The sequence below is a fragment of the Zeugodacus cucurbitae genome, chromosome 4 (assembly GCF_028554725.1).
Source record: "Zeugodacus cucurbitae isolate PBARC_wt_2022May chromosome 4, idZeuCucr1.2, whole genome shotgun sequence".
In the NCBI taxonomy this organism is placed as follows: Eukaryota; Metazoa; Arthropoda; class Insecta; order Diptera; family Tephritidae; genus Zeugodacus; species Zeugodacus cucurbitae.
The window spans coordinates 61,365,861-61,383,627 of NC_071669.1; the positions used below are offsets into that span (position 1 = coordinate 61,365,861).

The 17,767-nt window shown below is 34.9% G+C and overlaps 2 protein-coding genes across 10 annotated transcripts in view; one reads left to right on the forward strand and one right to left on the reverse strand.

Moving 5' to 3' along the window:
• The window catches only part of LOC105212471 (protein draper), a 37,707-nt gene that overhangs the window by 13,012 nt on the left and 6,928 nt on the right, over positions 1-17,767 (forward strand). For 5 of the 9 annotated variants that reach the window (XM_054229976.1, XM_054229975.1, XM_011184466.3 and 2 more), the window contains exons 2-6: positions 12,032-12,467; positions 12,538-12,701; positions 13,911-14,042; positions 16,128-16,374; positions 16,553-17,592. In XM_054229976.1, coding sequence (XP_054085951.1) covers positions 12,322-12,467; positions 12,538-12,701; positions 13,911-14,042; positions 16,128-16,374; positions 16,553-17,592 — 1,729 coding nt within the window. In that variant the 5' untranslated portion in view covers positions 12,032-12,321. Of the gene's footprint in view, positions 1-8,125; positions 8,147-12,031; positions 12,468-12,537; positions 12,702-13,910; positions 14,043-16,127; positions 16,375-16,552; positions 17,593-17,767 lie in introns of those variants that run through there. The other 4 variants (XM_011184468.3, XM_011184469.3, XM_011184470.3 and 1 more) reach the window with 2 other exon arrangements.
• Positions 8,134-9,372, reverse strand: LOC105212469 (uncharacterized). Its single transcript, XM_011184460.3, has 2 exons — positions 9,103-9,372; positions 8,134-9,025 (listed from the first exon to the last, which is right to left on the reverse strand). Exons 1-2 carry the CDS (start codon positions 9,210-9,212, stop codon positions 8,386-8,388), a joined length of 750 nt encoding a protein of 249 aa, XP_011182762.2. The 5' UTR covers positions 9,213-9,372; the 3' UTR covers positions 8,134-8,385.

The following is a 17,767-nucleotide window of genomic DNA, read 5'->3' on the forward strand; positions in this document are numbered from 1 at the left end:
TAAGCCATAAATAAAGTTATGAAATTTGGAACATAGGATCCCATTAGGGAGGGGCACATTTGGATGTAATTTTTTTGGAAAAGTGGGCGTGACCCCGCCCCCAAATAGGTTTTTTGTATATAACTCGCAAACCAATAAAGCTATATAAACCAAAATTTTTGCAGTCGTTTATTCTATTTTCCTTATACAGTCCAAAAATTAAAGAAATCGGATCATAACCACGCCCACCTCCCATGCAAAGGTTAGGTTGAAAACAACTAAAAGTGCGTTAACTCACTAACGAATAACGTCAGAAACATAAGAAATGGCAGAAGGAAGCTGCACTGAGATTTTTTTTACAAAATGAAAAATGGGCGTGGCGTCGCCCACTTATGGGTCAAAAACCATATCTTAAGAACTACTCAATAGATTTCAATGAAATCGGTATATAACACTTTCTTGACACCCTGATTACACGGGTGGAATATGTGCGAAATCGGTTCACAACTACGTCTACTTCCCATATAACTCAATTTTGAATTCTTTTGATTCGTTCACTTTGTAATACATATATACATTAGGAACAAATGAAGATAGCGGAATAAAACATTACACAAATATTGTATTTGAGCTGTGACATCACATGTGGAAAAATTGTCAAAATCGAACCATGACTTTTCAAGGCCCCTGATATCGAACATGAAGAACTCAGTGCCTAAGGGTAATTTTTCACCGAAAATATAGGTAAATCCCTCCGATATTTTTATGTAATTCATTCCCTCTGAATTTTTTTCTTATAACAGTTTCTCTCTGTACCTGAAATGGTAAAAATCGGATCATAACTTCCCCCAGATCCCATATACCTAATTATAAGTAATATTAAATTTAGGGAGCGTATAGTCTTCGATACATTGTATCTTGGTGGTGAAAACGAGTGGAATTGGTTTAGGAATTACCTCAGTCCCCATATACTATTTATGATGATTTTCGTTATTCTATTGAACTTTATACCGAATATATGGGTCGAATTGTGTTATCTTTATAAAATTACATCAATAAATTGCGAGAGTATAAAATGTTCGGTTACACCCGAACTTAGCCCTTCCTTACTTGTTTTTACTAGTCCTTATATAACAATTTTTTTGTGCGATTATTAAATATATTTGCTTCATCAGTTACGGCCCTTCATACATATCTTTTCATTATGTTGTAATATACTTTCCGCGTTCGTTAACTTTACAAAGCTTCATGTCTTCACTCACTTTTTTATGGTCGATCAGTTCAATAATATATACTTAAGCAACAATACCATGCTAAAATATAAATGGGTTTTCACAAAAACAAATCGTTGTTACGCTCCAACTCATTCGCCAGCCGCAACCACTTTCCAATGAACTCACACATCGCGCAATCACAAAGCAAACCACCGACTGTTAAGATCACACATACATATATACAAGTACTCTTACTATATATGAGTATCCTCTGCAACAACTGATTATTATTTGCAATCGTTTATATAAGGTTGCAATCACTCAACTGTGCGATAACAAATTGCTTGTTAATTGTCAATTTATTTATTAGCGAATAGTCATTAAAGTGATAACCGAAGCCCAGAAGTATTTGTATTTAGTTCATTGAAGTCATTTGTATTATTTATTAACATGCAGAAATGATTTGCTCTACATATGTTTGTATTTACTCATATACGCTTGGAGGTTTGAAAGAAAACTTCATTTATATTATGAATGATCGCTTTTAATTTCCAAGTTAAAGAGGAAATCGCTTGATCAGACATATAAACAGCAGTAAAAATAAACCGGAACATCTACATTTAAACTGTTCTCTGACTCTTTGACATTTGGGTGATTTTTGACGTAGATATGACAGCTGTTTGACAGTTATTTGGCAGCTGTCATCATTGCTTACGTCACAAAGTTATTTTTAGCAATTTTTACTACGAAGAAAGTTGTCTCTTTGAAATTTATTGCCTCGAATGGAATATTAACTAACTCCTCCGACAATAGTAAAGAAAAGTCTGTTCAAAAAGTGTCGTATTAGCATTAGAGAGTTAACGAATACTTTAAATTTCGTACATGAATAAAATGTTGGATTTTGGGACTACATTTTTCTCGTATATCTCTGTTCATATGTATATCTGAATCTCATACATCTGTCAAAGCTTTATCTATAAATAACTTTCATGTCAAACTGACCCAGTGTCATCATCGTCGGGTTAACAGGAGTGCATTTACGCATGTTTACAGTACGTCATTTACACTTCGTCGAAAGTTCAACACGAAATGTCCAAATATTTACTTAATTTCACAGTCGACCTTGACAATGAATTAACAACATTACACTGAGTCCATATTATGCATTTATATTGTCAGTCTATATACCATACATATATTCCTGTTATACAAATCTCACATTAAAACACGCAAATATTTACACGTGCCCCATAATTACGAACAGACCAGATTTGTACTCTATTAAACAAAGTGTATATAGACACAAATATATTATATACGAGTATATTTGCCTGCCTTTGTATTAATACTTTAATTTGTCAGACATTAATAGTTACAGGTCAGCCTTAATAGCAGGTTACCACTCCACTTACTAGCGTTGCACGAATTTGGAATTTTTAATTTCCAAGCGGTTATTTTTTCCATTATATGAAAGTGAATGTTACAGTTTGTTTATTGTTTTTTTTTTTTTGGAACATTCGTGCGGTTAATGAGCATTTAAATACAGATTGTCGTCACTCAAAATACAATTATTAAAATTAAAAAAATGGCGCATAAGGGAATTTATAATATATATATGTCTGCTCTCTTGGAAGTTTTCACTGATCAACTTTAAGAAAGTTCCTTTTGGATTTGCCTCAATTTTGATATCAGCCTCACTATAATTTTAGTAAAATTTAGTTTCTAAATCTGCTTACTAATACACATTTCAAGAGTCTTATCGGAATGAAGATACACTTGTTGCATCATTTCGACCACAGCGCCACCTCTTGTATATTCGAAATTCATTACACTGATTTAATGATAATGATAATATTTTCTGGATTTTCTGAGATTTTTTTTATAAGAGTAATTAATCCGATTGTGAAACTCCGTATTTAGACTGTTACTTTCATGGTTCTGTCTTTATAAATTTAATAAATATGGTTCGAATTAAGAATTTTTTTGAATATTCATTACTGTTAATATTGTTCCAATTTCAAAACAGATGTTGCATTCCACAGTCATTGGTAATTATATTTGAGTATATATACTTTCTATTTATATAGTAATATGTACGTACATACTAGAGTATTATGTATCATTTTTTCATGAGTGTGCAGTCGCTTGGAAAATATTTAAATAATGTGAAAAAAAAATTAAATGTGTTTTGTTTTTTTTTATAAATGTTTTAACAAAAGACATTTTTTTCATTATCAACTTCAAAATAAGCAAATTTTTAAACTCTTTGGCAGGGATGGCCTTAATGATCTCAATCAATATATAATTTATAAAGTCGAGCGAGGTCTTTAAGTTTCGAAAACAGGAAGTCTTCAGAGGGATCCAAATTGCGCCCATAAGCTAGCTGAGTGATGACTTTCTTTCTTTGTGTTTCATTGGAAATCATCTTTATCACAGGCTATTGTCCAAATATTTTTCATATACATAATATAAAGGTAGAGAAGATGAGTGATCCCACAAGAGATGTTGAGATCCTCTACTGTCTCTATCTGTAGTGATAAAATTGTCGATGATTGCCGAATGAAAATTCATTAAACATCTGTCAACTCTGTTCTCAGATATTTTCACTAATTTTGGAACAGTGATTTCATTAAAAGCATAACGTTTCTTGAAAATTTACATATTACAATTTACGGTTGGAAATAAATGACGACCTCATACTATACATAAAACTTCGAACAACTGCTTTACAGAACCAACCATAAAAGTTCTAACCACTACTGACAGATAAATAGGTTATAAAGCGATAATTATTTTTTTGAAAAATTAAGAACGGAGTGGTAAGCATAATTCATAAGTTGATCTAAACATTAGAAGATCATGATCAAAGATCAGCCGTGGCTCTTATTGAGTCATGTATCGACAATCGCCTGTTCGATACCTGAAATAGTAGTTTTTGGTTTTTTCAAAATGAGCCCTACAAAAGGTTATTTAAATGAAACAAAAATGTGATATCATTGAATTTCTTTATTCCTGTGAAACTGTATGGAATTCAATTTCCTTTCCATGGCCACCTCGGGCACGCTTGCAGCAGTCCAGACGCTAAACCCAATTTTCGTGAGATAACATGTTCACCAAACTTGATTTTCAATAAATCGATTGTGACATTCGCAATGAGACTTGTGGGCCGGCGCCCTGTTCCTGTTCGAATCATTTATTGTCCAAGTCCATATCATCCAATTTGGGCCTGACTTTGAATTTCGGTAGTAAATTTTAATAATTTCGACTCGGTGTTAGTTCGCATATCTTTCAATGAAATGGCAAACCGTACTGAAGAGAAATGTCAAAAGTGCGGAAAAGGAATGGCGTCTTTTGCACTCTCTATAAGTCTGATTTTTTATCATTCCTTTTGAAAAACCTTTATTACCATTCAATGTAGATCAATAATGTTTTACAATTGTAAAAAAATGATGTTTAAATATACTCTTAAGAATCTGCAAGTTGCTAAAGTTTTCCATTGAAATTTCAGACTGAAATTTTCATAAATTTTTTTCAATTCAGATTTCTAAATTCGATTTTGTGAAATACCTTTGAGTACAGAGTCCGCCATCATTGCCACATTCTGCAGAGTCAATAAAGTATTGACCCACTTTAGCACCTGTTAATAAAACTACACACTGTAAGCAAACTCATGAAAAGTACGTGATACACAAGCTTTCTAGACTTTTCAATGTGTAATTGCAATTCAGAATAACCACAAATGCACCATTAGCTATCCGATGACAACTTATGGACATCCGAGCGCCTAATGGGATTACGTAACGCAATGTCGGCGTCATACAAAATGACAATCGATACGAAAGTGCAACATTTTTATTGAGTTGAGCAACGGATGGCATTTTATTGAGATTTATACATATGTGCATGAACAGGGTGGGAAAGAGAAGTTTTTTTTATTAACAGGGTGGTAAACAGGTTAATACAAATTCATTAGCATACTCACATATCATTTGTTTACAGTCTACATTCACTTGGCTTATTACTAATTTTTTTTTTATTTATTTTTTGTACCGTTATATTTTGTAACACTATATCAGCTACGCATATAAAGAATTTTTCGCTACCCCGTATGCGCTATTATGTATGACTTTGCTATACACATGTGGAATTCTAAACACAGCATTTTGATATCAGCATTTTTTATGCTCGAATTTCATTTCAATGCCACTTGGGTGAGAATTACATTTCCATTTCTAATTGCAAACAACTTTATAATTTTAATCTTGCAGTTATCAGCCTTTTAGCACTTTATTACGCATAAACATTTATTTTTGATTTTTTCTACAAATGTGAATTTCGCTTTGTTTGCTTTACGTTCGAAGTGTGCGAATAACACCGAAGTCGATAAGCTAAAATTGTTTTATATTTTTATTTTATTATTATTAGTAAACTACCTAAACGCATTTTATTGGCGTGGTTTAATGCGTAATTCGTAAAAAACTGTGTAGAATAATGTTGTAACAAAGCCTTACTTGGCACTTCTGGTTTGATAACAAAGCGTCGAGTCGTACTCAAGCGACAATTTTTTATTTTTTTTTGTGCTTGACTTTGTTACGCTTTCTGCTGTAGCTAATATTTTTAAAATATGACTAACACGCAAATTCTTGCAATATTCTTTCAAATGTTGAAAGAACTTCTTAACTGAGATAAAATAATCGAAACCACTGCGCTTTGTTATTTTTTTCCAGTGAAATCATTGCAATTAATTCTGCATTTTACTTTCTACTCGAGTTTATCTCATGAGTTTACTTACTTGCAGCATATAATGCGCTCACACAAATATTTCTCTTTTATTACACTCAAATCTAGCAGAGAGAAACATATAAAACTGGCTATTAGACACCACTATACTTCTATGAAAAGGAGAAAAACAGTACAGCAGAATTAATGTAATAATTCTTCCACTTCAAGCGAGTCTGCATAAGCAGAACGTAGTAGCTTACTTTATAGATGTTCCAAGATTGTCGCTTATCAGCATTATCACAAGATTATTTTTCGATTAATTTATGGATTTACTAAAATTATTGAATGTTACTTTTACTTAATCTCAAACAGTACTGTAGATTGCTGAGATCCCAGCAACCAGTTCTAAGTCCTTAAGAAAATGCTCGATGAAAAAAACTTAACATGAACGAAGTGCAAATCGCCGAGAGTGAGGCTTCTTTTGAAGTAAATTGCCTTTTCTTAGTACATTTGTTAATGCCATATAAAGTTGGAAATTCGCTATAGTCGTTGGATCGCTTTGATGAAACGATTTTATTGTTGTGGCTTAAGAAATCATATATGAAATGAGCCTAATCATTGAATCCGTTTCGATTGAAAAATTTTATGTCGTAAACATTGAAACCGTATCGAAAATAAAATTTTCCATCGTAGTGAACTCACTTACCGACTTCATAAAATACATTCCGCGACTAATACATAACTAGATGTCGCTAATTTCGTTCATAAAATCATTGAATCCACAAAATCGAAAATTTTGGTCGAAATCTATACGTTGGTGAGTGAGTTGCGGAAATGTAAAATAATGAAACATTTGGAAGTTTTTATGTTAACAAATAGTGCTGACGGACTAATTTATATTTTAAATAGGTATTTTAGAGACAAGAGACAAAAAGAAAATACATAGCGAACGAATTTTCTCTAAGAGTCTCAGGCAAATTAAATACTTTTTTTGAAAGAAATTTCACAATACGTAAACGGTGTAGGCTTTCCAATCCAAGACAAAACAAGATGAAAGAAAATGTGTAAAGGCATCAAGGCATCATTATGGTTTGTTAAAGTATTCTATTTGCAGTTTGAAACTGATTTTAAGTTTGAAATCAAAAAAAAAATAATATACAAAAACGTATAACGCATATCTAAAACAGGGGGTGGTAAGTTCATTCGAGGAAGAGAACAGTTTTAAACTTTTTTTAAAACGAAATAAAAATCACAAACCAATTCATTTATCAAATTTGTGGACAAAGGTCACTTTGTGGTAAAGCAGTTTATCGACGCAATCAATGATTGCATGACAATTTTCGAGCGATAATTCTTATCGTATCGAAATCTAATTCGGATATAATGATTAGTCCCAATATAATTTGAAGAATGCTACCGGATTGACCCTCCTTGCCCTGCAAAAATGCTCTTTTAGGTTAGAACTGTTTGTCGGAACGGTCTTCAGCGCTCGCGACTGAATATGAGAATCTCATTTCCGGTTGACTGCTTACAGTGTACATTAGACAATATATGAAATCTCTAAGATGTATTATGTACACTAGTGTCTTGTATCTCAGCATGGATCGGCAACAAAATTTGATAATAACAGTCTGTATCTTCCCAGATCTTCCATACAGTGAATACAATGATTTTCGTTGATTATTACTTTTAGAATTGATACATATATCGGTTCAGTATTTCCGTTTTAACAAACACTCATGAAAATATGCAAAATTTTTATAACAAAATTTCGAAAAAATTTCGAAGTATTTCACACACCTTTAATACTTCGAAATCATCCAGAATTAGACTGACCATCCTACCTTTTTATGTACTTTTGGTATATTTTTGATTTGATATTGATGTCATTTTTTATTTATATTTATTTTATTCTAAATACCACTCCCTGGATCGGAGCTTAATATCAATAATGACACATATCTAACTATCAAAGACTCAAAACAGTGTCCCACGCCAAGTATTCTTTATCATAACTGTCATAAATATCGCATAGCGGGTTTTGTAAGCACACACTGTACATATGTACATATATTACTTGTTTTATACATATGTATATTTACAATATGATAAGCACCCATACAAGCCGACTTGTGTCAACGATCATTTACACGCCACAGTCACACGCTAATTGAAAACGGAAATACTCGTCACTGAATCAGAGGAAAAATATTAATAATCCGAGGCAAATGGTATAAAATTTATTTGCGGTACTAAATTTATGTAAAATAAATTTAATAATAGTGGAGAAAATGCTAAAAAAATATATAGAAATCTAGCTTAGTTTTGTAGTGTGCGCTTTATAAAAGTGGCACATGGAATTTCGCGCGTCAATAAACAATATCCGTGCTTACAAGTTTACATTGAATAAGTCTCAAAAATATATCTGTTTATCTATATGTATGTGTGGGTGTGTGTGCATTTGTTTGATTCAAGTGACACGAAATCGTCGAAGGAAATTTGCATTACCACAATATTCTCGCAGCGCACAATAGATGGAGAGCAGCAAACCCACTGCAGCCAGCACGAATACGAGCGGTGTGCCGAGCAGTATCATCATGAAGAGCTTCACATCGCCACATTTGGCCAGCGTCATCCACCAGAGCACACGGCGCGCTGTATTACGCATTAGTATACAACTACGCCAGCAACCATAACTGCTGTTGGTGAAGCGTAACAGGGTGAAGAGCAGCAGCCGCAACAGCCACAGCATCCATGCGCAGGCTCTGTACAGTAATTCGATTATACGCTGATAAAGTGAACTCTTGTAGATTCTGCTCGTGAATGCTGTGGCTTGTTGACGTCGCTTGGGACTCAGCACACGATCGCCATAGTAGATGAGCAGTCGTCGCAATTGGCGCTCAATGCCACTACTACTACGATTAACGCTAGTCCGTTGTGGCGGTTGATAAGCTTCCAATTCGCGTCTGTACTCGGTGTCCGAATCGGTCTCCACCAGCTCCAAGCGTCGCTGATGTGGCAGTGGTTTGCTGCCGAACATGCTGAGATCGCCCTCATAGTTGCCATTGTAACAGATGACGCTGCCCGTCGGTGACAGCGCTCTAGTGGTTCTACATAAATAGAAGCGAAAAAAAAATTGTTGAAAAGTGAAATCGGTTCTTTTTTTGTTGTGGTTTGTTCTTATCACCGTCGCGCTGTATTGAAGCAGACTCCGCCACCGCCGTTGCCCATATGTGTTGCGTCGCTTTGTGCCGCTAGCAGTGGCACGTAATTTAAACCTTCATTGTATGTGTGCATCTTCTCAATTTTAGCTGATTTCTCGTAAAGCTAAATAAAGGAATCAGCTTCTTGGTTTTATTCAGAAAAACTTTTTTAGTTTGTTTGTTTTCAAATATCCGAATTATTTTTGTTATGAAATATTGTGTGTGTATTTTTAATTGTAATCTCAAAGCCTTGTTGAATGTTTTTTTTTTTCATTCATCGAATAAACAGAGTTTCCATACATCTTTATTTCTTTATTCTGCTTCAAGTTTATACATTTTTAACATTTAATGCGTAATTTAAATTAAGTCTGAATGTAACATGTTCGTTTCGTCACAGCTCTATTCGGTTTGTGCTTTATGTCAAAAAAAATTGTATGTGATTACAGAAATAATTGTATACATATAGTTGGATATTGGATACTTCAGAATATTGCTTCTCTATGTCGATTTATCAATTCTTTGAAGTATGCGAATTGTTTGTACGATTCGCCACTCTTTGAGCAGTGTCGGGAGGCCACAGAATCGTCCTGTTTCGATGTGATCGGACCAAAGAAAATGTGGATGGGTGGAGTTAAATAGACGTGCAAAGAGGTGATTAGTCTCATGAGAGACATATGTTGTGTATGTCGGGGTCCAGACTCGATAAGTATGAGTTAAATCCACTTCAGTATTCAAAACGGATCACTCTAGTTTCGCGAGTTAACTCGAGTTCGGTGTCTGCAATAGGTCACCACCCAAAAGGACGTCATTCACTGGGAGGGAATCGACGAAGGTGTTAATAGCTCCACTGTGGATGGCGTAATGATGATCTGAAGTCAGTTACGTCCGAAGTCTGGTCGGTATAGTGCTTTATGTCGTCAACATATTTCAGGAAGGTATTCTTTAGGGTCTGGGTAGTGGCCCGTCCTCTGACAAGTGACTGCAATGATGGTTTCTATGAAAGAATAGAAACAGAAATGACTACAGAAATCGCTTGAAGAGCATTTTTTTATGCTACATAACAGGAACATACGGACCTCGCTGTGCGTTCGAACACCTGAACGGAGTCATCAAGAGACAACCGGTGGGCGTTGTACTGACAAGTCTTAAGCTTCCTTATTTGCGTCCTACTGCCTCCAGGCGACCATAGTGGGGCGGTGTAGTTTATGACGCCTCCACACATATTGTTTGGGTATGAAGTCCGTCGCAAACACTACGTATAGTTCCTGAAATAAAGTTTCGTGATCGAAAAAAACTTCAGCACATCGCTTGTTTGGCTTTATTTGCCCAACTTTGATTGCCTGTGGTTCTTTTGTTCTCCCGAAACTCAAATATCTACTAAGAATTGTTAAATTGTTTATAAAAAAGTGGCAATATTAACAAACAAGTAAGAAAGGGCTAAGTTCGGGTGTAAACGAACATTTTATACTTTCGCAATTTATTTATTTAACTTAATTAATATTATATAAATACTCAATTTGACCCACATATTCGTCATATATATTGTATAAAGTCCATTGAAAGTTGGAAACCATAATATTAGACTAGAAGCACCGAGGTTCGATATATGGGGCCTTAAAAACCTATGGTCCGATTTCGGCGATTTTTAGAATGGGGCTACCACACTATAAATATTGTATTTGTGCAAAGTTCTGCACTGATATCTTCACTAGTGCTTACTTTATATATTGTAATGTAAACGATTCAGATCCACTTCAAAGTTCTGGTATATAGGAAGTAGGCGTGGTTGTGAACCGATTTGGTCTATTTTCACAACATATCATTGAGATGTAAGGAAACTATTACAAACCAAGTTTCATTGAAATCGGTCGAGTAGTTCCTGAGATATGGTTTTTGACCCATAAATGGGCGACGCCAAGCCCATTTTCCATTTTGTAAAAAAATCTGCCGTATTGGTTTCCGAGATATGTACAAAAAACCAATTTGAGGGCGGGACCACGCCCACCTCCCCAAAAAATTACATCCAAATGTGCCCCTCCCTAATGGGATCCCATGTTCCACATTTCATTTTCATAACTTTATTTATGGCTTAGTTATGACACTGTATAGGTTTTCGGTTTTCGCCATTTTGTGGGCGTGGCAGTGGACCGATTTTGCCCATTTTCGGAAGCAACCTCCTCAGGGTGCCAAGGTACATGTGTTCCAAGTTTCATTAAGATATTTTAATTTTTACTCAAGTTATCGCTTGCACGGACAGACGGACAGACGGACGGACGGACATCCGGATTTCAAATCTACTCGTCATCCTGATCATTTATGTATATATAACCCCATATCTAACTCTTATATTTCTTGGTGACACAAACAACCGTTATGTGAACAAAACTATTATACTCCGTGCAACAGGTTGCGAGAGTATAAAAATCTTACATAGTTTACGAGATAACATTACTGTGAAATTCAATTCAAAATTCTAGTTGATACGTGCTTGGAGTACGAGCGACGTTAAATTTCGACAAAAATTCATTTAAAGTCTTGAAGCTGTCTGGTACTAACTGCAGGGGATTGAATAGGAAAACAGTTTTTTCCAAATGCAAATTGATATTAAGGCAATAAAATATATTTCAAAAATCCTAGACTGACCTAACAAATGTTTCTAATTTGAAGCGCAAACTAAATCTTCGTCATGCTCTAAAATTAAAATGTTACACGTTTGAACGTCTTTGATTTGTTGACCAAATATTTACATTAAACGGGAAAGTACCAGTTTACAAATTTAGTACTCGCTGTTATCTACAAACACCTTTTTTTTTAATATAATCAAACTTTTTTACGCGCATACATATATGTAAATGCATACAATGGTGAAATAAATTAATTTATATGCATGTTATTTTCACTTTTTTTTTGCAGTTGCATGCTTGGCCTGTGTCTGCGTGCTTGTGTGTGTGCCGGACGACTCATTGAATCATCAACGCGTTTCTAAAGCCAGATAAAAGCCACAACTATGCAGCAAATAATTTAATCATCGAGAGCAATTGCGACTTTATCACTGCACTGCTAATTTAATATACATACATACATACATATGTACGCGTACGCGTATATGGTATACATATAATATTTATTTAGCATCAGTCAGTCTACTTTACGTATTCTCTAACAAAACATTGGCGGCGCATCCGCTAAACACTCAAAGCAAAATGTCAGCAGCAGCAGTAACTTATTGCAAATTATTCACGCAACTCGCCATAGTTTTGTGCATAATCAACGCGGTCTATTCAATTGATTTGCTAGTCAGTCTAACTGATGGGCTGGATGGACCTAATGTCTGTAAGAAACGTGAAAAGTGAGTATACAATTGCATTTAATTTATTATTGATAATTTACTAATATTTATTGTATTTCACTTGTTACAGTTATCCCGTCGAAGTGACAACCACCGAATTGCAGTCATATCAGGAGCGTCAAACAGTTTGGTGTCTAAGTGTGCCACCGCGTTGCTCCTCGTATCAAATAAAACATCGTACTGTTAATAAAACGCGTACGCTTATGAAAACGCGCATTGTGCGCGCCTGTTGTGGTGCGTATGCTAGGCTAAGGGTGCTATAAACTTTATGGAAAATATAAATCAAAATCATAAAATTTCGTTAGCAAATCATAGGTAGCTTTTAACTGGTGGCAAACTTAATATGTAGTTTTTGATTTAGTCTCAATAATATCAGAGTATTGAGGGAGCTATCTACCCGAAAATGGAGAGTAAATTATGAGAAACTCTTCAAAACTTTAACTTAATATTTTGCCCTTAGTTATTATCGGTTATTGACAAATGTGAATTGAATCTAATACAAATTGCTATTCAAATAATTACTTTTCCATAAAATTACACAAAAGGGTAGGAAAAACCTAGTTACAGTTATTACAAATCTGAATATAATAGTTCTTTTGAAGTTTGTATTGACGTAGATCCATTCCGGGGAATTCCTCTAAAATCATGTGACAAAGGACAATTATTTTTATTATAACTATTGCTTTATAATTTAGATCAATTGAATAATTTAATCACTTGCTAATAGATTTGCTGAGTAATTTCAGTTTTACGTTGGGATCACTAGAGTTTTCGAAACTATCGATAGTACATATATTATCGTTGTTTGACAATAGAAAAGTCTACCAATACCATTAAGTTAATAGAGTTTTCTTATTCTCTGTTTTTGAATTTACTAATCATGAAAATGAATTAATATTATTGATCGGTATTATGAAGTAGGTATTAAGGCAGTAGTTTGCTTTAGAAGCCGAAAAAAACGTTTGTTTAGCAATTTTTTTGAAAGGGAAGGAAATGATTGCGGTAAACGGAATTTTAAGACGATAGTGTACTATATTTAAAGCTTAAAAAACAATATTTATTATTAAAAAATATTGAAATTTTTTCAAAGTTGTAAGTATTTTTCTGGAGCGCCTGGAGTCTGCACTTGTAAATCGGTGCCGGTGATGGAGGTCATGCAATGCATCTGAAACAGTCGAACCAAATTTTTTTTAATTTTTATAAGTTTCATTTCTTTATGAACTAAAAAAATACCGAAGAAGTTATAAAATTTCAAATTTTTTCGAAGTTTGAAAAAAAAAATGCACTTTTTTAAGAAAAAATTGACATTAAGTTATACGACAGATTTAAGGGTCCAGTATTTTTCGCTATATAAAATTTATATTTTTATCGAAGATCTAATTTTATTATTTATTTATTATTATTTCCAATATTATTATTTATTAATAATTTTCACACTTCCAGATGGTTACACCGAAAATCCGGATGGCGATGGCTGTATTCCGAAGTGTTCTCAAAACTGCGAACATGGCAAATGCATTGCGCCGGAGAAGTGCAAATGCGAAAAGGGCTGGGGTGGTGATACGTGCGATTTGAGTACGTTAAATTCCTATTTTAATAATATAACTAAATTTATGTATACGTTGCATACGCTGATAAGTACACCAGAGACACTTTTTTAATTTATTTTTTAGTAAAAAAAAAAATTAAAAAATAATAATAATTTTGCAAATAAAAAAATATTAAAAATATAAAAATTATCAACTCAAAGCATTAGCTACCAAATTTTTACGAACAAACATGTTTGATTAAATTTTATTAATAATATTCGGCTATAAACTTTTGAATTGAATTATGACTGATTAAATATTTTGCATATTTTAATAGCTCAGTAAAAAAAAATAATAATGTATATAATTAAATGCGTCTACAGCGATTTCGTGTAGCTTCAGCGTATGTGCATAAACATAGCCGTTGCTGCGTCATTGTTAATTAAGTGCCAATTCTTTGTTTTTTTTAAGACATTCCTGAATAAAAGTTCAGTGACACAACACAATATCTAAAACACATTTGGATGAAGAAATGCTCGCCAAATATTTTCAAAATTAATTTGATGCTAATAAATATATAAATAACTTGCACTAAATTGCCATGACGTAGCAGTGGCGTTAAAAATAAGTTTATTTTAAAAATATTATGTTTTTGTGCATTTGTGTTTTTATTGTTGCTTTTGTAGCTTTGGTTGTTTTTCGCTTTTTTCATGTGTGTTGTTTTTAGTATTTGTTTTTGCTTCGAATGTTCACAGCACGTGCTTTTCGTTTAATATTTTTTTTATTTCTTCTGTATATGTATATTTTTCATAGTGAAATTCGAACAAGTTGTTTGGGCTATTTTACTTCAGATAAAGAAATGATATTTAAAATTTGATTATTTTAATTAATTATAATAATATTTAATAGACACACTTGATTATATACATATTAGTCATCGAGGTAAAACAAAAATGAAGTAATTATGAGAACGGAGAATTTATATTTCTTTACAAATAATTTGAAAATTAGAAATTTTGGCTCCAAGTTATGTACAGTTGCACTTTCCTAACTCGAATCACAATAATCCACAAAAAAACTCTGAGATATAGAAATTTTCATTAAAACATATACTTTTTCATAAAGTTAAAATTTTATCTCGATAATAAATTTTTTAATTTTGTATTATGCCCTGGTCGAAAAGTTCGATTTATGGAACGAAATTTGTATGAAATTTGACTTCTATTGCCAATTCAAGAGTTTGAGTTATGTAGAACTTCGAGTTAAGAAAGTTGGAGTTATGGAAGGAAATTTGTATGAAATTTGACTCCTAAACGCTATTGCCAATTCAAGAGTTCGAGTTATGGAGATCTTCGAGTTATAGAAGTTCGAGTTATGAAGTTCAACTGTATTTTCGAAAAGTAGAAAATTTAAATATCATAATTTTGATTTTTTATTTAATAATCCATTTTTTTTTTACTTAATTAATCAATAATTTGTAATACACGTTTTTAAAAGTCAAAAACTTATAATTAACGTTATCTCAAAAACAACGTGACAAAAAAAAATTACACACATTTTTATACTCAGCGACCAATTTTTATTAGTTATGGTGTGATCCACTTCTTGGAAAATAATAATTTTTATGCCAAACTCTTATGCATAATATACGTGCGCTCATTAAGGAAAAATATCCAAACCTCTTCAACATTGCAAAACATGTTTCTATCATCGCAAACGTGCCAAAAATTGCTTTAAAATATTGTCTTGTTCAAAGCTTTTGCTTATCTGCCCATTTATTTATTTATTTCACTTTTAATTATACTTTTGGCATTTGATACAGTTAAATCAGTTTATCAAAAGCATAGCACACCTCCCACTCACTTAACTCTACTCACAACAGACCCATAGAAACCACTAATGTTATACTCTCCTTATATACAAACCTTTTTCCCCGCTAATACCCCAAGCTACGCGCTAAGTGTGTAAATATAAAAATGTAACTGTGTGGCAACATTAAAAGCAATGAATCCCTGCAATCAAATAGCACCGCGCTTCATGTTGATATTAAAGCCAAAAGCAACGAAAGCAAATAAAGCAAAATGTTTGTTTGTAAGCACATAAATAATCGAACGATAATTCCAATACACAGATTGTCCAGCGGGTTACTGGGGACGTGATTGCAGCAAGCAGTGCGATTGCTTGAATAATGCCACCTGTGACCCGGCCAGCGGGGAATGCGAGTGCGCCAAAGGATATCAGGGTGAGAAGTGTGGCGACACATGTTCGCCGGATCATTACGGTGCCAAGTGTATGGAGGAGTGTCGCTGTGAGAATGGCGGCAGCTGCCATCACATCTCGGGCGAATGCAGTTGTGCGCCCGGTTATACGGGGCCATTGTAAGTTGTAGGGTTTATTAGGCTTACTACTACTCATGCATATGTATGTCCTTTATACATATGTACATACCAACACTATTTTATGGCTAGCTGTTGTCCACGCAACTGGTTTTATATACAACTTTTTGTTTTTCGTTTTTTGTTTTTTGTTTTTGTTGTGTCTTCATACTACGCAAAGATGTGAGAGTTTATGCCCCGACGGCAAACATGGCGTGCAGTGCAAGCAGGATTGTCGCTGTCAGAATGACGGCACATGCGACCCGCGCAGTGGCGCTTGTCTGTGTCCACCCGGCTGGACGGGTGACGTCTGCGCCAACAAATGTCCGGTTGGCTTCTTCGGCGTACAATGCAAGGAGCAATGCGAATGCTTCAAAGGTGGACCATGTCATCATATCACCGGCCAATGTGAATGTCCGCCCGGCTATTTGGGTGAGCTCTGCTACGATGAGTGTCCACTGAACACCTACGGCTTGAACTGTACGGAGAAGTGCAAGTGTCAGAATGATGCCAGCTGCGACAAGGCGACCGGCGCTTGTCAGTGCGCGCCCGGCTGGAAAGGCGATGACTGCAGCGAACGCATCTGCACGTTCGACAAGTACGGCGACGATTGTAATAAGACGTGTGATTGTGATGCGCTCAACACGCACTACTGCCACCCGGAGACGGGCAAGTGTTATTGCCAGAATGGCTGGAGTGGCGCACAGTGTAATCGGCCGTGTCCGTTCCTCAAGTACGGTCCGAATTGTGAATTGAATTGTGAGTGTGCGAATTCGGCGCGTTGTTCGCCGATAAATGGCACGTGTATATGCGCGCCGGGCTATCAAGGTGAGCGCTGTGATGAGCGCTGTCCGGAGGGACGTTATGGACAGGATTGCGCACAGAAATGCGATTGTCAGAATGGCGCGGTTTGCTCACATGAGACTGGTCAATGCAGCTGCACCGCCGGTTGGCGTAACATCAAATGCGATCGGCCGTGCGATCTGAATTACTATGGTGAAAATTGCAAATTCAAGTGTAAATGCTACAATAATGCCGGTTGTAATCCACAAAATGGCACATGCGCATGCGCGCCCGGCTGGATGGGTGAGAAGTGCGATCAGAAGTGTGATCCGTTCACCTTTGGACTCGGCTGTGAGTTGCAATGTGAATGTGACGCGAATAATACGATCGCCTGTGATTCTGCGACCGGGAAGTGTATCTGCAAGCAGGGTTGGGGAGGTAGGTTTATACCGGCAGTGGGTGGGTGGGTTTTCACATACATACACTCATACATTTCTTTCATATTTGTCATAAGTCCATATACGCCCTCATCAGTAGACACTCCTTCATACTACTACAAACGCATCGTAATAAAAATTATATAAAGTGTGGTCATTGGTTAAAAATTTAAGGG